At 56.3% G+C, this 24,643-nt stretch overlaps 2 protein-coding genes across 3 annotated transcripts in view; both read left to right on the top strand.

Moving 5' to 3' along the window:
- The first annotated feature begins 283 nt into the window (after window positions 1–283).
- On the top strand, window positions 284–2,878 carry LOC117649302 (glia maturation factor beta). 2 transcript variants are annotated; one of them, XM_034391929.1, is made up of 5 exons: window positions 284–498; window positions 819–915; window positions 1,010–1,059; window positions 1,146–1,278; window positions 1,363–2,878. In XM_034391929.1, exons 1-5 carry the CDS (start codon window positions 496–498, stop codon window positions 1,500–1,502), a joined length of 423 nt encoding a protein of 140 aa, XP_034247820.1. In that variant the 5' UTR covers window positions 284–495; the 3' UTR covers window positions 1,503–2,878. The 2 variants fall into 2 exon arrangements, with proteins under 2 accessions (XP_034247820.1, XP_034247830.1); XM_034391939.1 differs by lacking the exon at window positions 284–498 and adding an exon at window positions 530–656.
- Window positions 2,879–6,882: 4,004 nt separating this feature from the next.
- LOC117653242 overlaps window positions 6,883–24,643 on the top strand; it is a 45,857-nt gene continuing 28,096 nt past the window's right edge. Inside the window, 1 exon segment of the mRNA XM_034398784.1 lies at window positions 6,883–7,254. The gene's annotated coding sequence lies outside the window, so the exon portion shown is untranslated.

Genomic DNA, 24,643 nt, shown 5'->3' on the forward strand with positions numbered 1-24,643 from the left:
GCCGAGGCCGGTGCCTGTAACTTGATTAGAACTAGGGGACGGCCGGGAGCCCAGCGTCTAGCCTCGGTGGGCGGCGGGCAGGGTGGAGACATGGCGCAGTCCAGGCCGTCGCGGAAAATATCTTAAAACCGTCAATGAACGTCTGAAACAAGCCTATGTTTCGAAAAAAAATAACAGTGATCGTGATTTGTTGTATCGTAACAATCGCCCATTCAAACTACGCGCGCACCGCTTCGGCAGGCCGCAGCCGGTGCTATTCACAGTCACTGCTTATTGGCACTCGCGAGACAAGGAAATCTGTTGTGTGTGTACAGTGCACATCCTGCGCACAGTGAGAGTTGTCTGTTGTGAATCACAGAGTTGAGATAAGTGATTGGCAGATTGGGTGTTTGTTTTGCCGTCTGAACGCCCCCCGGACGCTGAATTTGTAAGGCCGCCTCACCGGTTTGCTCCACTTCGTCCATTTCGCCTTGTCGTCCGTCCCCTTCTGCCGAAATGGTGGGTAAAGCGCTGGGATCTCCTCGCATTGTTCTGGGCGTACCCGCACCGGACTGTCACTCAGTTGTCATTTCCTCTTCTCAATCGTGTTGACGTGTCAAACAGAATAGATATTTGCTGTTTCTGTTTTGTTTCGTTGATAATTTTAACCTGTTCGTGTGAGTTTAAATCTCGTCGCTCGTCTCATGCATTGTTCTTGGTTATGGACTGTCTCCTTTCTGTGGCCCTTGTGCTATTATACTTCATGGGTAGCGCACATTTTGATAGTTTTGGACTTGACCCACTCTCAAGGAGTATTAATCAATTTTTCTGCTTTCCAGTCGGGCACTGTCAAAGTCTGTGAAATCTCCGAAGAAGTCCGTGAGGCTATGAAGAAATTTCGCTTCCGCAAGCACGATAACAATGCTGCTCTCGTGTGTAAGTTCATCTCTGTTTTCCCCAAAGAATCCTACCCTACGGATATCAAAATCTTAGTATGTTACGCGTCTCTATTTAATCTTGTTTGTTGCAGTAAAAGTCGAACGGGAGAAACAGTTAATAATAATAGAAGATCTGTTTGAGGTTGGTTCAGTGTCAGTCATGCTCATGAAGGTCAGCAATGTCTTGCTGCAACTATCTCATTTAAAATTTTTCATTTTGTTTTTCAGGATATCAGTCTGGAAGACTTGAGAGAGTCTCTCCCTGGACATCAACCTCGCTATGTGGTCTACAGTTACCGCATGCAGCATGAGGATGGTCGCATATCGTTCCCTCTTTGTTTCATTTACATCACTCCAAGGGGTAAGTTACTATCTTGCTCTGATGATCTTTAAAATTGCAAGTCTGGAATTTGTTAATGTTTTATTATTCTGATTTGTTCCTCAGACTCTCAAATGGAGCTGCAAGTGATGTACGCTGGAAGCAAACTAGCTCTGCAGAAAGAAGCAGATCTCACAAGGGTCTATGAAGTCCGAGAACTAGAAGAGCTTACTGATGAGTGGCTCCAAGAAAAGCTTTCAAAGTAAAATTTATTACATGTTTTTTCTGATAATGTCAGATTTGTTTACCAAATTTTAAATTACAACTTATGAACTAGGTAGATCCCAATGGTTGTGCCATTGTGAATCTTGCCATGCTTTCAAGCTTCATTTTAATGTGGTGGATACACTGGTATTTTCCCTTTGTTTTATTGGCATGAAAGTCAGTGATATCTTTCCATACTTTCAGCGTATCACTGTATAGTTTTGTGATCTACTTTGCATTTTCCTGCTCTGCTAGCTTTTGTTTTTATGCTCGTACTATTGGATGTTTATTTTGTCTTCCACTACTGTTGATGCGGGTACTGTAACTTAAAACAAGAGAATGCATTTAATAATGTTGCTGTGAAGTGAATTTATAGTAATTGGTTAAGTACGCACAAATATCTTCTTTCTTTTTAAAGATCCACTATTTATGGACTCTCTTTTAATTTCTTTTCAATTTGTAAAACTTCACTTTTCCACAGTTTCCATTTTCCCCAAATCTACGGTCTGATTTTGCTTTAGTGTTTGATATTTTCAAGTTTGTGATGGTGTAAGTAAATCTCTCTTTTGTTCCAGCAGCCATATTTTTATTGATCTCCATCCACTGAGATTACATTGCCTTCCATTTTGTTACAAATCTTTTTCATAATCAAATATTGTATTTGTAGGAATATTTTGAACACTGCCAATTAATGTGTTCTGTTAAAAGCAGGAATGAGGTGATTCTCTTATTCTACCATGCCTGATAACAGTTTCTGTTTATCTCTGTCCAAATTTTTATACAATACATGTATACAGTACTATGATACAATGTCTTTTTAAGTGCCGGTAGTGTATTAGAATAGGAATTTATCGGATTGTATACAGTGTCTGGTTAATGTTACTAAAAACAAAACTGCTTTTGAAAACTTTTTTTACCAAATTGACTAGTCAAAAACTGTTTTGTGTTGATCTGTGGTAAGTTTCATTTCAAGTATACTCTGTTGTTTTGTGATCTTTTTAGAATATTGTTTCCATTGCTCGCATAAGTGTGTAATTAGTTGGTATGTATTTCTCTTATAATTTTCGTCTTCACTGATTGAAAATTGTGGCATGCGTGAAGACAAGGTTACCCTGAAGACATTTTTTAAATGTTGTATTAATTTTGTTGTCATTTGTCTGTGTACTACAGTATTCCAATCATACTTTAAAGAGTGTAGTCTTGTATGATGTCAAAGGTTAGTGTGTTGATTTTATACAAACTTTTATAATGGTATCCAATGTAATCCCTTAAAGTTTCATGCAACTTTGTGTTAAAATTCAGACAGTTTCAAAGATCTTCTACAAATAAGCATTGTCGATGATGCATGAAACCTCAAAATAAATGTATATTTGTCATATTTTCTGTCATCATTCATATTCCCCTGTTTCCAAACAAATGTACTGAGAGTAACAACTGTCAGTGAGGAAACGAAAATAACGCGAAGGAAAACAAACTTTGCACCACAAGAATTTTTGAACACATTGAAAAACTGGCTTACGGTGTCAAAGAAATGAATTCCTTTCTAAATCATATCGTCCTTCGACAGCTGCTCGTTCGCCGAGGCGGTAGGCAACCCAACGCTCTCCTCAGCGCAGCGGTCCGCCGGGCGCTTAGGCAACTCACATCACGCCAGCCGTGTGGTCCGCCGGGCAGGTAGGCAGCCCATCGTACTGGCTCTCCCGGGGCAGCGTAAAACGCGTCGAGTGTTGTATCTCCAGGTCTGCAGAAAGCGCAAGTGGTAGAATGCCCGTGTGTGGACACAACAACGCCATACAGTGCGCCGCGCCGTGTCCAAAGCGGGCAGTGGGCCTTCCGCCGTTCCACGAGTGAGACAGAGACGGAAACAAGAGCAAGGTCGAGGTCCCGCGCCACGCCGCGCCACGCATGTCACAGAATACATACGGGTGTCCTGCGGGCAGAAGGGGTCGACCCGCATCACCGTGCCGTCGCTCTGTCTCTCTCGCTCTCGCACGGGACGCCTAGGGACGCCCCACGGCCCCACGAGTGCGACAGAGACAGAGCGACGATCTCTCGGAATCGGCCGGTCGGTCCTTGGCGGCGAGGTGTGGCGCCAGGCGGCGGGTTTCTCGCCTAGGTGTCGCCAGGGCAAAAAGTGAAAAAATAATTAATGGAACTAATCGGCAATTGGTGATTTTGAACAGCCGAGAACTCTCTTTCACCAAGAACGCCGCGTTTTCCTCAGATTTTTTTCGAAGGTACGTACTACGAAATTCGAACAGTGGCAATATTTTTGTCCAGCCAAGATGAAATCTGTGCGCCAAACCACGCCACACTTAAATATTTCAATTGGGCTGTGAACTTGGCCTTGGCTGTCGGATGAGTGAGCCCTCTGGGCTGCCTCTAGGCCTTCTAGACTAGACGGATGGATGGTCGTGGGAGGATGCCTGCGCTGGGGCCGGCACGGCATGGCACGGCAAGGCACGGAGGGCCTAGCAGGGGCCTAGCGGATGTAGTGATGTAGCAGAAGCCCGTGGCGTAGCGTGGCGTGCCCCGCATCGCGATCATAGTAAACCACACTGTTCCTCTGCCCTTGCCACGCGTTTAGACTGCCCACTGATTCCGACGAGGGGAGCAAAACGGTCGGGCCCCGCCGGTACTGGAACCCCTGCCCTCGGCGCTCGCCGCTCGGCGGGAGCCCTACATAAAGCCCTTACGCCCGCACGCACGCGCGTGCGCCTGGGAAAGCGTTCCGGAGAATTTCTCATACGTTTTCTAGGCGGCATTTTCTAACGAGTCCGGTGGCAGGGCGGTGCTTGGCGTGGCAGCGCAGGGGTAGGCCGGCAGGCGGCGGTACTGCCCGGCCACTTTCAGAGATGCGACACATAGATGCGCCAGGAGGTTGAGATTTCAGTTGCTCGAGAAAAGTCGCCCGACTGGCCGCCGCGGACTCGGCCGTCTCTCTCGCACCCCCGGGGCGCCCGGCCTGCGCCAGGCACGCCCTGCGAGTGCGACAGAGACAGAGAGACTGGCCGCCAAAACTTAAACCGAGGTGAGAATCAGGTGGACACGACACGAGCGAGCTCGCCACGCCATTCTCGCCATTCAGCGCGGCGACAAAACTTTCCTCCTGCTGGAGCTCCTCGAGGCCTCCATTCATTACCGATGCTTATCTGGGGCCGGTCGCCTGGCCGTGCCTGGCCGCGCGCACCAAGGACTGCGGACTCCAGGCGACGAGGTGGCCGTCGTCGGTCGCCCCGGACCACGAGACCGCCGTGTTCTAGGCTACCCTTGGCCCGAACGCCCGAACAAGGCACCCCCATGCCTGGAACGGAAGCACAGCGAAGCACAGGCCACACCGGGAGCACACGTGTGCGCACGCACACACACACACACACACAAACACACACACACGTGTAAGAGGTGAGAGGGGCGCTCTAGGGGTCCTCGGAGCCCCCCAGTCCACGCCAAGGCTAGCCAAGGTCAGGGGGCCTGGCCTGTCCCGTCCCGAGCTGTTTGTTGGGCTAGGGCGCGCTGGCGTGCCATGGCCAGCAGGCTGTCTCTCTCGCACTCGCGGCACGTGCCGCGGGAGTGCGAGAGAGACAGCTTGTTGGCCCGGGGGCCCCGGGGTCAGAGGTTGCAGCTTGCGTGAGTGTGCATTGAGTGAGCCACGATCAGAAGGCCGCCTCGGGCCGATTCCGCCTCCGTCTCTCTCGCACTCATGGGGCGCACCGCGTGGGTGCGAGAGAGACAGAGCGACGATGGGGCCTCGGAATGACGCAGCCCTGCTGCCGCGCTGCAACGCTGACGCTGATCGTTTGCCTGCAACAAAAGAGCCGCTTTGCCAATTTCCCGCGCTGTCGCCGGCTGCTTTGGCAGCACCATCCGTCTGTCTCTCTCGCACTCATGGGGCTTTCCGTACAGGTGCGAGAGAGACAGAGCGACGAAATCAGTCTGCAGAGCATTTTTTGAGATTTGTCCGCCGCAGCAGTGAGAACCAAAAACATGGAAGATGGAGTCACTGTTTGTTAATGTTGTTGTTTTTTTTGCAGTGTCGGTGCTACGGCCCTGGCTGCCGTGCGCGCGGCGTGGCTTGGCGTTGCTTCGCGCCTCCAGGCTCGCCTCCAGGCTCACCTCCAGGCTCGCCTCCAGGACGGCTGCCAGGGCTTAGCACGCTTTGGAGTAGGAATGGCCCGTCGTCCCTGCAGGCCTGCAGGCCCTGCAGTGGGAAAGGCGGCAAGGCAGGGCAAGGCGCTCTGGTTCCCACTGGGTTCCCACACCGCGAGTGGTCGCGCGCAGCGCGCGGCCCAGCAGCCGACTCATTCCGAGAGTCGTTTTCGTCGCTCTGTCTCTCCCGCACTTACTCGGGCCGCCCCGTGAGTGCGGGAGAGACAGATCGACGACTCTCGGAATGAGTCTGCCGCCGCCCCAGCACCACCTCCAGTTCCCTGAGACCCTCCCCACCAGCACCCTCGCCGCTAAAACTACGCCAAAGTACAGGAAGGCGGCAAAGGCTTCGGGCCGTGCGCGAAACACGTAACACTCTTCGTGTCGCGGCGGTCGCGAGGCGACGCTCGCGACCTAAAATTCGAAGTGATTTGAGTATACATCATTCCAGTGTCAGTGCACACCAAGTACTAAGGGTAACCGATTTTTTTAAAACGTTGGGTGCGCATAGTCGTACACTAAATTGTATTGTGGTAAAGGCGGTGTGTGGATTGTGGTGATGAATGGTGACGCGATTTGCGCACAGTCCCCCAAGCCGAAGTTCAGAACTCTGCACTGCTCCACCTCCACGCACCCAAGCATGTCGAGCAAAGCACCCGGGGCTCGGCACGTTCTCACACGCGCCTTTGCCCAACAAATCCTTTCCTGCCGGTCCATTCCGAGCAGTCTGTCTCCGTCGCACTCACGGGGCGTGCCGTGAGGGTGCGAGAGAGACAGAGCGACTGCTGCCAAAGGCGTGAATAGGCTGAGCGAGCAGGGGAGTGGAGGGTTGACAGCGTGGCAGCCTGCTGTAACGACTATGACCTGTCAGAGAGCGTCTGCAGACTGATTCCAAGAGTCGCTCTGTCTCTCTCGCACCTAAGCGGGACGCCCCGTGAGTGCGAGAGAGACAGGGCGACGAAAACGGAATTAGACCGCTGCACGGGTTCAAAGTCGTCTCTATCCCTTGCCTGCGTCTGAGGGGTAGCCCAGGGTGGCGCCGGCAAGGGGTATCGCCAGCGCGTCACGTCGCGTCGCACCTGTTACCTCGGCTGCCCTCGGCTGCCTTCGGCTCCCTTCGGCCGCGCGTTCGGCGGCGTCCCGGCGGGGGCGGGAGGCGGCGCGCGGTTCAACCCGGTCCGCCGCTCCAGCCGAGCCGGCCCAGCGCCGCGCCAGCCACAGCCAGCCAGTCAGTCTCTGTTCAGCCGGCGTACCGCTCGCTCCGTCCGTCCGCCCCGTGTCCCGAGTTTCCTGAGCCCAGTGCGCGTGCGTGCAGTGTCTGTGTGCTGTGGAGGCGCTGCGCCTGGCGATGCCCCACGTGCAGCTGTGTGGCAGGGGTGTTAGCACCTCGCGTTGAACGTGGCGAAAGTGAACCACAACACTGTGTTACCCAAGCCGCGTTAGTGACAGTGTCTTGTGCTGTGTGTGAAACGAGCGTCTGTGTGTGTGTGTGTGTGCGCGTGTGTGATAAGAGCAAGGGCTGTGCCACCCCGGTGGTGACCTCTGGCTGCCTCTGGCGCGGCGAGTCGGTGACTCATCGTTCGAGGAAGCGTCGACGCCACACACAAGGTGAGTCCGGCGAGTACCTGTCACGCCGACACTATAAGCTGGCGTGTATTCGCACGATGTCGGCTGGACGCTGGACGCCTGCCAATAGCGTGCGAGGTGAGGGTGGCCGTGGGAACAGCTTGGCCAGGCTCGGCGTTCCGCGGGGTGACTTTTCCCAGTGTCGCGACTGCGGTTTGAATTTCACCGCCAAAACTGAAGATTCTGCCGAGTCAAATTCTGTCGCGGAAAACGACGTGTCGAGGGCGCGGGATTTGAAAGTGGAGTTTTGGCGCCAAAAAGGTCTTCGCTGTCGACGTGGTGGCCATTCTGTGGTCATTCCCCGCCCCCTTCCAGTGTGGACTCTCGGACTGCGGCGCTGCAGACTGATTCCGAGAGTCGCGTTCGGTCGCTGTGTCTCTCTCGCACGCTCGGGGCGCCCCGTATAAGTGCGAGAGAGACAGAGCGACGAAAACGACTTTGGGACTTGCGGACTCGGCCCGGTGATTGAGTGTCCGCAAATAGCTCGTGGCGTCGTCCCCGTCGTCCCCTTGCGGACTGATTCCACAGCGTCGCGCTCTGTCCCTCTTCCGCTCTGGCGCGCCGTTCCGTGCGTGGTTCCGCGCGGGTGCGAGAGAGACGGAGCGCTCTTGTTGACGCGCGGTGGCCGAAGCAGCGCGAAGCTCACCGAAACGGGCACTTGAGGAATGGCTTTGCCGGGCCGACCGTCTGGAAGACGACGCACAGTGGGCCAGAAGACCGGTGGAGGCGGGAACTCTAGTCGCGTTTTGAGCCCCAGAGTCGCTATACGTGACTCGAACCGAACGTGTGACCCCACCAATGGACTGCTCTCCGAACGAGGAATCCATTGGTGGGGTCACACGTTCGGTTCGAGTCCCTTGTAGCGACTCTGGAGCTCAAAACGCGTCTGGAGTTTTGGCCGCCTACATCGGTCTTTTGGCCCACTGTGCGCCTGGAAGACGACGACGAGGAGGACGGAAGATGTGGCGGCCGATACCGTCCGGCAATAAATCGCAGTGACGTCACTCCAGCCGTCCCGCCGCGCTCTGTCTCTCTCGCACACCCACGGGGCGCCCCGGGAGCGCGACAGAGACAGAGAGAGCGACGCGTTCGGAATCAGTCCGCAGGTCGGCGCAGCCAATCGGGACGCTTGTTGTCAGTTCCCCCTGCTGGATGAATCGGCTGTCACAACGCCCGTTAAAAAGGTTAAAGCGTTAAGAACGTTTAAAACACGTTATTATCGTTCGGCAGGCGGCGGGGATCGAACCCAGACCTTGGCCCCCTGGCCGCTTGGAAGGGGTTCCTTGTCGCTTGTCCCTGCCGATGACGCTGCCCCTTCCGGGGACTTGTCTTTTACGAGATAATAACTGCCGAACAGTCTGTCCCTCTCGCTCGCACGGGGCGTCCCGTAGGGCCAGTAGGGGTGCGAGAGAGACAGCCGAGCTGGCGCCATCTACGGGCCGTCATTCCAGACGCGTGTCGGGCGGGACGGCGCGGGACGGGTTAGTGGCTTGTATCGCCGTGCGGCGCAGCGGCGCATTGTCTAGCAGGAATGTCCATATTGTCCACATGACTCCTCCAGTCCTCCCGTCGGACTGACGGCCTGCCCGACGGGCGCCAGCGAGGAGCGCCGCCGCGCCCCCGGCCTGTTACACCACGGTTAAACGAATCGGCACGCGTGAACAGGTGCATAAGCCCGCAGTGGGCCAGAAGACCGGCGGGCGCAGCCAACATTCTAGACGCGTTTTGGATCTCCAGAGTCGCTAAACAGTCAAAGCGAACGTGTGACCCCACCAATGAATTCTTCGTTCGGAGAGCAATCCATTGGTGGGGTCACACGTTCGGTTCGAATCCCATTTAGCGACTCTGGCGCTCAAAACGGGTCTAGAAATTCGGCCGCCTCCAGCGGTCTTCTGGCCCACTGTGCGACTCTGTTCCTGGCAGTGTGGTGGCGGAAGCGGCGACGCGGCCGCATCGCCTCTCTTGATCGCGCCGCGCCTCGGCTCGCTTTGGCTCGCTTTGGCGGCTTTGGCTTGCTTCGGCGCGTTGTTTTGTCTCCTCGGCCCTGGGAGTGCCTGGGAGCGAGGAGGACGCGCTCCGTCTCTCTCGCCCCCGCTGGGGAGGGCCGGGACTAGCCGGGGCGGGCCGCGTGCGCGAGAGAGACGACGGGTCCCACAGGCCACCTGCTTGCTCATTCCGCCGGCTTGCCTTCCGCGGTGGCGGCATGAAGGGCGGGAAATTTAAACGCAGGGGTGCGTCCGAAAGGCCGCGTCGTCTGTCCGTCTCGCTCGCACGGCGGGGCGCCCATTACTCGAACGCGCTGCGCGGGGGGCGGGCCGGGTCAGGGCGTGGCGTGGCGGGGCGGGGTGACTTGTGAAAGCGCGCGATTTAATTATTGCAGAATGTGTTGCCACGCCGCTCAGCCAATCAGTCATTCATTAGCGGGGGGCGTGGCGGCCGGGTGCTGGAGGGCGACGACGAGGACGTCGAGGACGCCGACGACGGCAGGGCGAGGACGTCGACGACGGCGGGGCGAGGACGCCGACGACGGCAGGACGAGGACGACGTCGGGGGGACGGTGAGGACGCCGACGACGGCAGGGCGAGGACGCCGACGACGGCAGGGTGAGGACGCCGTTGACGGCAGGGCGAGGACGGCGGCGCCGCGCTGAGGTCGAAGTTGAGGTGCGGCTGGTGACGCAACGTTCGCCGCGTCGGGTTATTGGGGTAGAGGCCTGGCGGCCCAGCTTGGCGGCGGCCCGGCGGCCCGACGGACAGGTTCAGTGCGTTGCGGTGGCGTGGCTTGGCGTGGCTTGGCGACCCCAGGCCCTCTGTGTGCGCTGTGCGCCGTCAAAGAAAGGCGTGGCAGGTGTCGAGACAGAGTGTGTGCGTGTGTGTGCGTGTGTGTGATACGACTGGTCGCGTCTGGTGACGCAGTCCCGCACTGTTACAGGCACCGAGAATTTGCCGGGGAAAGTCTGCCCGCCCGAAAGCGTTGTGCTCACACTGACCAAAAATAAAAATAGAGGGCTAGAAAAACGAAACGTGTCGCCGTGCTGCTGAAGTTTGGTTTTCCGGCACGACTTTCTGGGAGTGTGCAGCACCGCGGCGTTGCCGGCGTTGCAGTGCGAGGCACGGTGTCGGTGTCTGGACGCACTTCGCGTTTCTCAGCCAGCACACTGTGGGACTTCTGAGTACTGAAGCAGAGAGGAGGGGCTGCGAAATCCTATCTCTCCCGAGCCCTGCTGCCGCTGCCGCCGCCACTTGGCACTGCAAGCCAAACTTTCCACTCCAATTTCTTTTTTCCTCGTCAGTGGCATGCTTGGCTCTGCCGGCGACAGCGTTCGATGCTCTGGAGGGCCGGAGGCCATGGCGAAGGACACCTGGACCTGGTCACGTCTGTTGCCATTATTTCTCGCGCTCGGCAACACAGGGCGTTGGTCCGTGAAGAGTATCATTGTCGCGTACGAGTAGAGAGGTTTCAGTCTCCGAACGTCGGACGTGTGCGTTCAGCGCGCAATTATATTCGAAACACGGGATTGTCTTTGGTATTGACCCCACAACAAGGATTGGGGGAGTGTGACTACCAGCCCTGGCAGCAGTGCGACACGTACTGACGGACCGGGTCCCCATAATCAGCTGGCGATAAGAAAATTAAGTCGCCACCACGCCCCATCCTTGTCCTGGACGTGTCATCCCTCTGCTGTGATTTTCTCTCTGTGTGTGTGTGTGTGTGTGTGTGTGTGAGTGTGTGTAGTAGGTGTGCTTTGCGGGCGACCTGTTCCGGAAGGAGCGCTCTGGATGTGGTCACGTAATCGTTTGCGATGAGTGACTCATGCGGTGGCCTTTAAATTGGGCGTGCGGGTGGAAGAGAGAGAGAAGGGGGGGGGAAGGTAAGCATAGGCGTCTCAACAACAACCCAAATACAGTAGCACTCGCTCTGAAACTCACACTGTGTGTGTGTAGGTGTGTGTGTCGTCGCGTCTCGCGCTGATGAGTCAGGTCCACCGTGGACCACTGCTCATTATGGGAAGGACCGATGTCCGTAAATCAGAGTGTTGTTGTTGTCGTTGTTGTTGACGCGATGAAGGGCGTGGGCGAGGCGCCGTGCGAATAATCCCGCCATTAAAGAGGCGCAGGAAGCGCGGGTGGAGTGCCAAAAGTGCGACGCGGCGCGACGACGCGGCCACCACGACGTCCTTGGCGCGGTCCCTGACGCGGTCCCTGACTTTGGGCGCGCGCGAGTTCAACCGTGGAGGTCAGCAGTCACTATGCTCGTTGTTTTTATTTTGTACTTTTTTATATTTTTTTTTTCCGGCGGACGACGTTGGAGAAATATGGTCCGGGCTGAAACAATCTACATAGCGTCATTCGTGTCGGCATCCTCTACGCGTCCTTCAAGCAAAAAATAAATAAATTAAAAATAAATAAATAAAGAACCAAAAAATAAAGGAATGGTTCGTAAAAATTAAGTTTTTTACGAGTGCAGGCGCCACGCACTTTTGCCTGACGCTGCGCTGGGCTGGGCCAAGCTAGGCTAGTCCGTGACGCACCCCGTCATCGCCGTGCTCAGCGCGTCGTCGCCACCGGAACTGCGACCGCCGCCGCCTCGGCTGCAGGCTGATGCACTCGCTCTGTCTCTCTCGCACCCCAGCGGGACGCCCCGTGAGTGCGAGAGAGACAGCGCGAGATCCGAATCTCAGTCCGGGCTCGGCGGTAGCCCCGTTCCGTTCGTTCCGTCTGACTGATGCGGCCCCGTGTCTCTTTATTTACGGCTGCGTCCGTCTCTCTCGCACTCGCGGTGCGTCGCCCTGCGTCCCGCAGCAGTGCGAGAGAGACAGAGCATCGCCTCGTTGTCGTTTGCATGCGTCCAAGTGGCGCGAGCGGAGCTAGGTCCGGCCTGGATTGTCGGAGAGAGAGAGAGGAGAGAGAGAGAGAGAGAGAGAGAGAGAGAGAGAGAGAGAGAGAGAGAGAATGTTTTAGTCGCAGAGCAAGACCCATTTGGCTACGCACTGCTCAAGACCTTGCTGGATCTGCCCCTCGGAGTGGCTGAGCCTCTCACTAATGAATGAGACCCTCATTGATAGTGGAAAAAGACAACTCACGTTAGTCTTGCAAAAAAATAAAATAAAAGAAGTTACAGGACAGTTTTGATGCTGATTTGTCTAAAAATCGTGATTTTTGCCCACGGGTCTTTCAATTTCTCTTTTTGGATGCCTTTGCTGGGTTGTGCTCTTTTTCCAAATTCCAGCTGATATTAAGCACGGCCATTTTTCCCGTATGCAAAGCACGGTGCGTGTTGTTGCCCTCGGCGCGTCGACGCTGCGTTCGTTCCCGCCCGTAAAGCACCCGGAGAGAGAGAGAGAGAGAGAGAGAGAGAGAGAGAGAGAGAGAGAGAGAGAGAGAGAGAGAGAGAGAGAGAGGTTCGTCGCAGGTGAGCGGCGTGCGAGCGAAGCGACTCTCCGAAGTGCAAACGCTTCACGCGGACGTGGTGAGTGCGTTTTTAGTGGTTTCCTCGTCGCCGTTCCCCCGGACGCGGCTCGAGGTACAACAACTCACCGCGGTCCATTACCTGGGCAACGCACATGCGCATGGCGCACGCAGGGCGCACGCAGGGCGCACGCAGGGCGAGGCGTCCGTCCGTGCTCGCCACATTACTGGCTTCGGAGCCTGCGGAGACGGACAGCGACGCGCCAGCGCGCGGCAACCAATTTTGTGCTATTTTCGCGCGGGTGGGTCGCCGGTCCTCGCGAGGAAAGGTGCGGAGAGGCAGCGAAAAATCGGAAAAACTTTCCCTTTACCCTTTTTTTCCAACAAAAAATACCAATTTTATTTTTTAAAAGTTCAATTTTTAAATAAATTTTTTTTAACACGGTAAAAACGGTACCTGGTTTTCCCAGGAAGCCTATGGTAGAGACCTGGTCGATTTCCAGGGAGTTCCTGGGAAAAGCAGGAACCGTTTTTACCGCGAAAACAGAAATCTCAAACTGTTTGTTCTTTCTTGTTGTTTGAGTCCGAATGTCCGACTAGCCGATGACCGCGTGGCCGCGTCGAACAGGTCCGTTTACACGCAGTTGGGCGCCCTTCTGGGTCCGCGTGTCGCGTCCGTCGCAGCCGAGCGGTGCAGAAGATCGCTCTGTCTCTCTCGCACCCTTACGGAGAGCCCCGTGAGTGCGAGAGAGACAGGGCGACGGAACGACTCTTCTGAACCGCTCGGCTGGGCGTCGCTGTTCGAGGCGTCGGGGCGGGGCCCTGTCGGTGGCCTCTGCCCGGCCTCTGCCCGGCCTCTGCTCTTCGTGGTTCCCGAAGGAAGATTGGTGAAAGCGATAGCGAAGGCGTGTCATACGCGGTGGTGAGTGGTTTCGGGGACGGTTACAACACCCCTTGTATCGCGCGCGAATATCGTTGGTGTCTCGTCACAGCGGCAGCACCGTGACTAAACTTACGACGGGTTCGGCTGGGATCGACCCAATCGCACGGTGGGCCAGAAGACCGGTGGTCGTGGTCGAGATCCCGGACGCGTTTTGAGCTCCAGAGTCGCTAAATGGGACTCGAACCGAACGTGTGACCCCACCAATGGATTGCTTTCCGAACGAGGAATCCGTTGGTGGGGTCACACGTTCGGTTCGAGTCCCATTTAGCGACTCTGGAGCTCAAAACGCGTCTAGAGTTTTGTCCGCCTCCGCCGGTCCTCTGGCCCACTGTGCACGGGGCCAAGGATCGGCTTGCCGTTTGTCCACCTTTTCCCCGTCCGGATGGTCTTCGTCAACGTCGGCAAGTTAGCCATGAAGCCTGAGTAACTGTGGCCGCCACGCCAATGGCTAGAATAAACACACGGGTGCGGAGCGGTGCGGGCCTGATGTGGATTTATCGTGTCTTTATGATCACATTAGGCGTCGCCCCGGCCCGCCCCGCCCCGCCCCGCCCCGCCCCGCCCCCCCCGCCCGCCACGTCGCGGCTTTCTCGGCGACGTTTGCTCAGCCAATCGCGCTGGTCGCGTTTGAGTGCCAAACGGGGAAAGGCGAACGGGAAGGGCGTTCCGAAAAGGTGTCGTGCCAGCGAAGAAAGCTCAATCCATTTCGCACACGCAGCGACCGCCATACGACCGTCAAGTAGAAACAACAACAAAAGGGACGACTCTGGAAAATAAGTGTATGAAAAACAATAGAAATAGGTATGGAAATGAAAAAAATGAACCAAAATCTGCTGTGAAAAAAGTAAAAACTTACTGTAAAAAAACATGAGGATGATTAATTTTGTTTTAAAACGAGTCGTTGAAAGCTGGACTCGCGCTTACTGGCGTCAGGGGTCACACCGCCGGAATAGCATTACATCCGAGAGTATGGATGTCATTATTCAATGAGGCCGCGGTCGACCGCAGTGTGAGTCACGGCGGTGACGTCCCTCTGACCCCACTGGAGCCACACCGAGCCACGCCCTGTATACACGGAGAGTCTCGCCCTGTCTCTCTCGCAGCTACACGGGGCGCCCCGTGAGTGCGAGAGGGACAGAGCGACGAAAACGACTCCCGGAATCAGTCTTCTGGTGGGGGCCATCGGAAATAAAGACGGATCCATTAGCTAATTGATTCGGCAGAGGGCGACACAATCGGGTCACCTGGCTGCACCGATAAGCCAGTGCACTGTCGGGGAACGCTGGCCGCGGCGAAGTAGAGCTTGATTTAGCGTGGCCGGGCGGCCCCTGAGGTACCCTGAGGCGGTGCCGGCGGTGCCTCCCCGCCGAGATGGGGCAGCCAGTCAGCAGTATGGCTTCGCAGTGCCCAATCCGCGTCGAGACTGCGCGCGAATGTTTTGAAAAATAAACATATCTTTGTGGAAGTCGCAAACATTTGGGAGTGGTGCTAACGGGTTGAGGGAGTTCCTAGACGCGAAACGACCTCATGTCAAAATGCCCCTGCACTCAAGGGAGGCCCCTTCATTTGAACCAGAGCACGCTCGCTCGCCGTGCAGCGCCCCGCGGTGGACCACTGTGTCGACGTGCGACTGGAAATAGGACGGTCGCTTGGAAAAACCCTTCCATGACCTCGGCTAAGCAGGATGCCTCTCCCCCTCCCCCCCGGGGCCCCGGGGCCCATAGCGTCTAGCGTGCCCCACCGTCAGGTGGTGGGCAGCTGTTGGGACTACCGCTGTGCAGCGCCCTGTCCTCTGGGCCCCGTCTAGGTGCCTGGCAGTGCACTATTAAAAAGGGGGAAAAATTTAAGAACGACATCGGTCAGGGACGCCGAGCAGGTAGGCCGGCCCGCGCTACTCGGGTGTCCGCCAGCCCCCACCGGCTGCCTAGCCTCACGGCGCTCGGCTGGACTTGCCCGAGCGTTCGTTACGACGGGCAGTCTCGTCGGCTTCGGGACCGTTACGGCTTTTATGATGAGTTGTGCCCCAATTCTCCCCCCCCCGTCCCTCCCTCTTTGTCTTTTCTTATCATGGATTGCCCCCTCTCTCTGTGTGTGGCTGCGTGCTCCACCACACAGAGCTACTACGTACTTTCGGGCAGTGCGGCCCTGGGGGTACCCGCACCAGCATTGCGACAGTGCTAATGATGTGTGCCCCCCCCCCACACACACGGAGGCCTAATTAAAATTCATAAAAAAGGTAAACAAGACCCTTGCGTTGCTCCAGCAGTAAGCCGTTTTTCATCCCGACGGACCATATTCTTTATTTCGTGTCGCGGGCCGTTTTGTCGCGGTCCGGTTTGGCCGGGCGGCGTAACTGCAGCCGCCAATGTCGTGCAGGATGCAGGAAAATAAATTAAATTTGCACCAGAAAATGCTATACAATGTGGCCACAGTTTGGAACGCAGTCGATTTTCCTGAAGAACAACGAGAAGAAACGGGGAAATTTGACACACATTTGGTGTCTTGGTGTGTTTTTGTTTTTTCTTTCCTGCGCGCCGCGCCCGGGCCGGTCACGCCTTGGTGGCTGGATAACTGTTTGGTCACAGTGATAACGGTGGCGCGTGGTCAGCAGACTCATTCCGAGAGCCGTCGCTCCGTCTCTCTCGCACCTGTGCGGGACGCCCCAGGAGTGCGAGAGAGACAGAGCGAGACCCTCGGCATCGGTCTGCGGCCCGATCGCCGAACGAGTCGAATGGAGACCACGGTGGACTCGGCACGGAGCCCCGAAGGCACGGCAGTGCCCCAGTGGGGCCCCAGGCAGCACCAAAAGATGGCTGTGAAAATATTTCGTTGTCATTTTGGCGACAATGTCAAGGCCAATTTTTCTCTCCTAGTATACAAGAGTGTCATCAAAGCCAGGTCGCCCGGTGATGGTATTATCGATGTTGTCACGCCTGTTTCCAAAAAGTTTGCTGTGATAAGCATCGTCGATTGGCGCAAAAGTTGTCATCTGTGAAAAATGTCCATCATTGCACGATTTTGTCGTGAAGTGACTGCAACATTTTGCTTTTCGCAGTGAAGGTTCTGGAAATGGTTGGCTCTCAAGTGCTACAGCTTTTCTTCGGCGGCCGGGTGCGGTGCAGTGCGGTGTGCCCCGCCTGCGGCCTGCGAGGGAAAAGCCAAAAGCAAAGCTCATCAGTGCCTTTCCACTTTCCCCAATAAGAGCAGGGCTGCCACCCAGCGGACTGTCCCTCTCTCTCGTGGGGCGGCGGGTGCGAGAGAGACAGACTCTGACGGCCAAACTGCCTGCCGGTCGGATCGGCGCCGCTATTTTCTGTCCAATTTCGGGATGATTGGCAGCACTGACGGCGACGCGGCGCGACGCCACCGCGGCGGCACATTTTTGAAGCGCATTGATTGAGCTGCCTTGTCACTGGCTTGGCCGAGAACGACTCAAGGGCCGCCCACACCGCCTGTCTGCCGTCTCTCTCGCACCTCCAGGGAGGGCCCCGCGAGTGCGAGAGAGACGGAGGCGGCCCGGCCAAGCCCGGCCGCGCCCCCGCGCAGCGCTCTGCAGTGGCACACCTTTCTCCGGCACAGCGGGGCCGTTGTGTCTCGCGACAGTTTTGAAGGGTGGGTCGCCGTGAGGAAGTGCCCTCTGTCTGTCTGCCTGTCTGTCTGTCTGTCTGTTTGCCCGCGTGTGGATAGGGCGCACCTAGGCTCCTTGTTTGGCTGAGCGGCGCGCGGTGCTCGCCGTTTTGCAGTGGCAGCCCGTTCTGTGTGATGCCTTTCTTCGTCTCCTCGTTTGTTCCGACTGAGCGAACTCTTTGTCAAGCACCGCGACGGCACCGTTGTAGTGCCGTCTGTCTGTCTGTCTGTCTGCCTGTCTGTCTGTCCGTCCGCCCGTCCGTCCGTGCTGATTGAATCGCATTAATTAGTGCAGGTGCATCGGCAACGCGCCACGCCAAGGCGACCGGTCGGCCGTCGCCTCGGCCGTCGCGGAGGTCGGGATGGGCGTTGGCCGCGACAAGCCAGTCCGCCGGGCTGCGAGCGAATCTCTCTTTCCCTCTCTCTCGCTCTCTCTGCCTGTCCCAGCCTTCGAGTGAGTGCGAGAGAGACGCTCGGACGCGGCCGGCCGAGTCCACGGCCAGCGAGCTGATCAATACCCCGCGGGAGGCGAATCCTTGCCCATCATAATGGGCTGGGACCGTCGCCCTGCCTCGGCCCTGCCTTGGCCCTGCCTGCGCCCCGGGGAAGGATTGCCGAGTCGAGGTTTCCAAACCAGAAAAATGTCACATTTGACAATCGTCTTTCAAAAAAAAAAGGAAAAAAAAACTACGTAATTTTGTAAAATTTAAAAACTTAATTTTTCAAATCCGGAAGTTATTTTCTTTTTTCGTACATTTTCAAACTTTGGAATTAAATTTTTTGTAAGTAGGTTCGATACTAGTAAGTCACGCTCGTATGAAAAACGGCGCACTCTCGCCTCCTCCCCTCCCGATCGCTCTTCCGACCGAGGAGGGTGGCCTTCACCTCGTGACCATAACAGGAGAATGCCGCGTCGTGCCGTTCACCTCTCTGCCTCTCTCTCTCGCACTTCCTGAATCGGGTTTCCGGTCGGCGGTGCGAAAACAAGGAAGCGAGAACGAAAATAAGACTGGAAAGAAATGGGTTCATCCCGCGCGGCGTCGTGTATGTGTGTGTGTCCGGTGGTCTGAGGCGGACCCTCACGGTAGAGGGTCATCCATAAGGAACATGCCCCAGGGGAGCTCGTGGTCTTCTTGGGGCGGCCAGGGTGGAATAAGTGACCGGATCGGACCACCTGGCTTGGTCTAATGAGAGAACCCAGAGAGGGAGGGGGGAGGGAGAGGACGACGCTTTTGTCGCCTGGGTCGGTGTTTTCCCGCCACTCTGGTCCACGCGTTTGAATCCCCCGTTTCCGCCTTGGCCGCCCATGAGGATGTGTTGTGGCCTGGGCACTGCCTGGGCACTCTTGCCCCCCGCCGAGCGGCTGTGGTTGCCAAATAAGGTGCGGGTACTTCCCAGCCAGGAGAAATTCCCGCAGCCTCTGTGTGTGTGTGTGTGTGTGTGTGTGTGTGTGTGTGTGTGTGTGTGTGTTTCCATCCGACGTGTCAACTGGAGACCGCAGGACGTAGGTTCGGTTCCCCTCGTCGGCCAAAAGCTAATGAAGTGCGTGCGTGCCGCTAGCGTGTGGGCTGGACCCCACGACCGCACAAGTTTCTCATCTCTGTCTGTCTGTCTGTCTGTTTGTTTGCGGGTGTGTCTGTGCGGTTGTAAGGAGCACATACACGGGACGTGCCTAGATGTATCTTCGCGCTTGTCTGACCCAAGTAATTAAGGCGTCAATAAAATAGCCCCGCATCGAATCGAGTGTAGCGGGTCTGCGACAGGGAAAAATCGCTCTCGAGCCTCACTGGAGCGTAGTCGGAGCGGCCACAGCCAACTGTACTCCACTGTGCTACGATTGTCGTTGAAGAGGGCGATGAAGATGCTGAAGAACGGTCCTGTGTTTCGGCTAGCCGCGTTCACCGCACGAACCACCGCCTTCTTTTGTAAGCTGGAATGTGTCCGAAGACGTTTCTGCGGGCGCTGAAAATTGAATCAAGAAAGCGATGAAGGCAGGAAGGGGCAAAAGTGTGCCGCTGCAGCACGCCGCTGGCTCCGCTGGCCGCGATGGTGTTTTCATAGCGATGCTTTGTCGTGCAGAGGCTTTGCCGAGGCTTCACTGGCTTGGCGAGGCTGGGCTGACCTGCATACTGCTACCCTCTGGCGGGGCGGGGCGGCCGACGATTGTCAGTCAAGAGGACTTTCACGAGGTTCAAGAGAATGTGGTGATTTGGCGACTTGAGGGAGGGCTCAACATTTTCCGAAACTGAATGCCACAGACTCAATTCAGCCAGTGAGCAGAAGCAGCTCCTACCCCCAATCCAGTGCTGATTTTTTCCGAATGCGGCAGCCGCTAATGCTGGGGTTGTCCTAAACGACGCTTGATTGGTGCCTTTCTCTGGGGCGACACGCATGGCGTATCATTTTGGCTGAGATGACCCGGCCGAGCGAGTGAGCGGCCAAGCTGGAATTTGAGAGTCACGGCATTGTTTCGCTAGTCGCGTCGCCTCCTACCGTCATGCCCTGCTTTTACCGATCGGATCTCGAGGAGTGACGTCTGCTGGGCGCGTCATGGCCAAAGACGTTTGCCCTGCCGGCCCTGCCCTCTCGGGCCTCTCCGAGTGAAACGAGTGAAATCATGCCGACGAGAAGGAACATCAAAGCTCGGTGGCACATGAGTGGAATAAAACTGAAGAGTTCGATCAGCTTCCACAATCGCCCGAGCACTGTTGAAATTCTGCTGTGGATCTTCGGCGCAGTATACCATTGTTACTTCAAGGGCAATGACTCCCATGGATGCCTCTACTGTTCCTAAGAGGGTAGTTTTCCTCAGGGTTACTCATAGAAGGTGGTGAAGAAGATGAGCAAGGTGAAGAGCACAAAGAAGATGGCGAAGAAAGGTGGCCAAGAACAAGGTAAAGAAGATGAAATAAGTTTAAGAAGATGAACAAGGTGAAGAAGATGAACAAAGAAAAGAAGAAGAAGAAGAAGAAGAAGAAGAAGAAGAAGAAGAAGAAGAAGAAGAAGAAAGGTGTTGAAGTCTTCTTGAATCGAGGACTGGCCGCGCGTAAGACCCCTCGCGTTCGGGCCGCGCAGACGGAGAAAATTGAAAGTCGGCGGTTCCCTTTTGGAAGCGACACGGTAATTAATGATGAATGTGATTCCTGGTGGGCGGCATGGCGTGAGGGAGCCGCGCCGTGGGTACCGTCTCTCCCTAACCTCGGCTAACTCGAATTTAGGGGGACCCCCTAGGGGCTGCCATGAGTCGGAGGTAGGGTCCGTTCCTAAACGCCCTGGCTCTGCGACTGGTCACTAAAAAGTGATGAAAGATTTCGGGCAGCAAGGGTATGCCTCGATTGGGATGACAATGCAACCGTGATGACACCTCACTCCGAAAAAGAAGCGGCTAAAAAGACAAGTTTTTCATATGTAGGTCCGCCAAGGACAAAACGGCGAGAAAGTGTAGCAGAGGCCGCTGGCGGATCGAATGGTCGTGCTATTGGCGGGCGTTTTCGAAGCTTAGCAACGGGAGCGCGCCCTGGCAGGGCCTGGCAGGGCCCTCGCGGCGAATGCCTGAGAATGGCCTAGCCCGCTGGAGCGCGACGCATCACGCCGACACTTACTCCAACGGGAGAGGTGCAAGGAATAAAAAGCGGCCCTCCTTTTTCCCGCCCACTGGCCACGGGCAGCAGCGGGGCGGCAGCCAGCCAGCCGCGGCACGCGAGACAGTGGCACAGTCCTTCGGGAACTCCCCCAGGAATTCCTGCGTGACTATTGACGGACGTGGCCCCGAATCGGACACTTTCATTATTTTTGTCTTTTTCACGCGGCCCTCGTCCGTCAAGCGCCCGTTTGAGGAAATTAAATTATCGGGACGGCCGTTTAATTTGACGTGGCTCCGGGAAGCGGAGACGACTGCAGAAGACTATTAGCCCGCTTCTTCTTGCAACTTGCGGGAGATCCTTCATCGCGGGAAGGATTGTTGTGTTCCAGAAGTTTCCTCCGCCAGTTCCAGCGCGCGTTTTAAAAGCCAAACAGCCTTGGCCCGACAGCAGAGCAGCAGAGCCCTGCTTGACCTCGCCCATTAGGCAAGCAGGCAGAGCAGCCAGAGCAGGCTGAGCCGTGCAAGTAGCCGGTCTTTCTGCACACGCGGCCGTTTCGGAGAGCTCCGCATGACACTGACCACTAGTGCTGTGTGATTTCGTCATGGAGTAGCTCGCTGCTGCTGCTGCGCTGCAGTTGGACTTGGTGTGTGTGTCGCGTCGTGAGTGTGTGGTCCTTGGAGAGGGGAAAGGGCGTCATCGAGGAGCCTCTTACCTTGGATTGAAGGGGGATCGTTTCCCGCGATCACGCTCTGTCAAGTGATCGTAAACAAGCCTCGAGTTTGCCGTTTGCTATATTGGCGATTTTGAAATTGTTTTTGAACCGTAGTAGTCCTCACTGACAGTTCTAGCAAGCTGAATCTGACAAATGTGTCCGTTTTGGCTAGAGCCTGGCTGCCAGCACAGACTTGACAGCTCTACTAATGAGGTCGCCATGATTTCTACACCGCTGTGTTCATATTCACCTGATTCGGCGCTCCTGGTGACATCATTAAAGCTGCTGCTTGCTGCTGTGCAATCGATGCATCGAAACACAGAGTCTATTATTCTTGCGGCTATCTCCCCGCTCGGCGTGCATGCGGAGGAAGGGGTCGTCTCCATTTGCAGACAGCGCCTGCCTGAATCCCATCTCGTACTTTACGATGCGGTATAAATGCACCGCGTTTCTTCCACGTTTATTTGCGTCACTTTGTTACTTTCAGACTCTCGCTCTTGTCGAGCGCGCCGCCGAACCTGTCCCGGCTGGCGCGCCCCGCCCCGTCCACCCGCGGCGGAGGAGTCAACGAACTGCCTGACGGCGGAGAGGGTCTGAGCGGCGAATTTTTCATCGCCTCAATGAGGTGGAAAGGCTGGAGCTTGCGACGTGCACGCTCCGACAGGCTTCTTGAACCCGAGGGCAGTGCTTGCAGACCTGATTTAGTAGTCAGGGTGGAGGAAGGTGATAACGTCTGAGGTAATTTTTGGAGCGAGCAAAACGAAATTTGGACAAGACGAATGTCACGTAGTTTTGCTGGGCTGCTGTGGCCGAGTAGCCCGAGTTTCTAGCGGAGGTCCATCTGGATTCGTCCACCTGTAATCGAGTTGTGCGCTGCCACGTGGAATTGGTAGCGCTGACTTATCCCAGTGGAACCCGTCAAGTGGTCGAACAGATTGGGAAGTGATGGTATCGCTTGTTGGATAACAAGGCGTCTGGACCCCGACCTGCCTGGCTGCGCCTTGCTCCGCCCGGCTCGCTTGAAAAGTGACCGGACAACGCGTGCGTGAAAAGTGGCCAGCCTCGCGCGCATTGGCCAACGCTGTGCACGCACGTGGATCGACCAGCGGGGAGGGACCCAGCCAACGTTTCTCCCAAGGTTTTCCACGGCCAAACAGGATCATGCACAGTGCGAACTCGGATTAGTCGGATGGAAGTTGTCAGAAGTGATCTGCCAAAGTGTCTGCAGACGGTCGCTGCGACAGCTCGTGCATTCCAGAACCTGGCCCATCGGGCAGACTCGGACAGACTCCAGTAGGTGGCTGAGGCTTGCTGGAGGCTCGCTGGAGGCGGGCCTGCTGGGCGAGCACAGCAATAAAAAGAAGGCGGCAGGGCGTTAACCCGAAGGGACGCGAAGGGAAGAGCAAGGTTCAAGGATCTGACAGTGCTGAGCAGTTCGCTGGAGCAGACACCCTTTTCCCTGTGGACGCGTCGTCTCGGCCAGAGGTCCCAATGATGACTCATAATGCAGTAGTTCGGGCCGCCCGAGGGTCCTGCCCAAGTGGCAGGCCGGGCCGCCCATGGCCCGACTGGAGCCCGACTGGAGCCTGGAGGCCCGGAGCAAACTGGATAAGGAGGAGTGGGGTGTCTGGTGGATGGGTAGCAGGCGGACCGGTTGGGACTCTAAGGCGCTTGTCGCACCGGCCGGTCGGAAAGCCGTTCTGCAAAGCATTCTTACTTCATGCGGGGGCCGTCCCGAAACGCGAGGGACCGGCCCAGAATGGTGACGCAACCCCCGTGCCCCTATTGTGTGCGTTATTTTGTCTGCATTGCGGCTCATGTATGTATCCAGGGATCTTGTTCATGTTGCGCAGCGGGGGCACGGCTGGGTACCACCGGGTACCACCGGGCACCACAGCGAGCGGCCGACCCGCCAAATTTGAATGAGTGGTTTATTTGTGTATTGTGGCTGTGTTTTGTTCAGTACCTGCTGGCAGTTTTGCCGCCGGCGACACACACACATGAAGTGGTGTATGGAGTGTCCATATCGGAGCGAGCGGCCCCTGTGTGCGAGGCCGTGAGGTCAAATCGTCCAAGGCCCCTTTGCAAATAGCCACGTCTCTTCCGGGCGCCATTGTCTCGGTGCCCAGGACCCGGACGAGACTGCTTCTGCCGCTTTATATTTCGTGACTAATTTTTGTTTTCCTCATTCCCCAGGTGAGCTATCTGAGCCGATCACGACGAGGGCGCACGCACCGACCTCCGGTAAGGAACCCGAAGCGTCTGACGTTTTATAGTGTACTCAGCACAAAACAAATTGGCAAAACAATACTCATCGAGATGAAATTTGAGCAAAGCGAACAATATGTCCAAAATTAGTGTGCAGATTAAAAATTGTAACAATGTAGAAACCTGCTGTTTTGCCGGTCTCTCGTGGCAGCAATTTCTCATACGAATCCAGCCGGCACGCTTGCAAAACGCTGCCATGGAGCCGACGGTGAATTGGGCCAGGCTAGATGTAGCAGCATGACTCGAAAACAGAACTTCGTCTGTCTCTCTCGCCCCCCACACGAGACGGGCCGGCATTATTGCGAGAGAGAGAGAGAGAGAGAGAGAGAGAGAGAGAGAGAGAGAGAGGGCAGGGCGACGAAAGCGCACACTTTGGGTGGCGGAAATTAGCACGACACGGTGGTTGAGACTGCGCGTCGTGTGTCGCTCTGGCGGCCCCGCTCCGCTAGCTCCGCTGGCCCTGACCTAGGATTCACGAGCGGCTGGCTACTTCGCGGCCACCGGCCATCGCCCCGGCTCGGCTCGGCTCAGCCCGGCCCGTCTCGTGTGTTCCGGCTCGACTCGGATCAAACGGCGTTCGTCGTGGCCGGTGGGTGGCGCCCGCGGGCCGTACCGCGCACTTTTACTTTCCGTCCCGTGTGTGTGTGTGTGTGTGTGTGTGTGCGTGTGTGTGTGTGTGTGTGTGAGTGCGCGCGGCTTGACCATCTCATTACTCTCCGACCACATTCCACGGGCAAAGCCAAACAGGACATTATCGACAGAGAAAGGCGGAGGAAAGCGGTCCTCCCTCTCCCTCCCACGCACACGCGGAGTGACATCATGTGGGTTG

This window comes from Thrips palmi, unplaced genomic scaffold (genome assembly GCF_012932325.1).
Source record: "Thrips palmi isolate BJ-2018 unplaced genomic scaffold, TpBJ-2018v1 HiC_scaffold_10, whole genome shotgun sequence".
Classification (NCBI taxonomy): Eukaryota; Metazoa; Arthropoda; class Insecta; order Thysanoptera; family Thripidae; genus Thrips; species Thrips palmi.

Bases quoted from the DNA above. Each gene is read 5' to 3' on its own strand.
- LOC117649302 (XM_034391929.1), top strand. The intron at 916-1,009 runs GTAAGTTCATCT...TGTTTGTTGCAG, and splicing joins TAACAATGCTGCTCTCGTGT to TAAAAGTCGAACGGGAGAAA. The intron at 1,060-1,145 runs GTTGGTTCAGTG...TTTGTTTTTCAG, and splicing joins TAATAGAAGATCTGTTTGAG to GATATCAGTCTGGAAGACTT.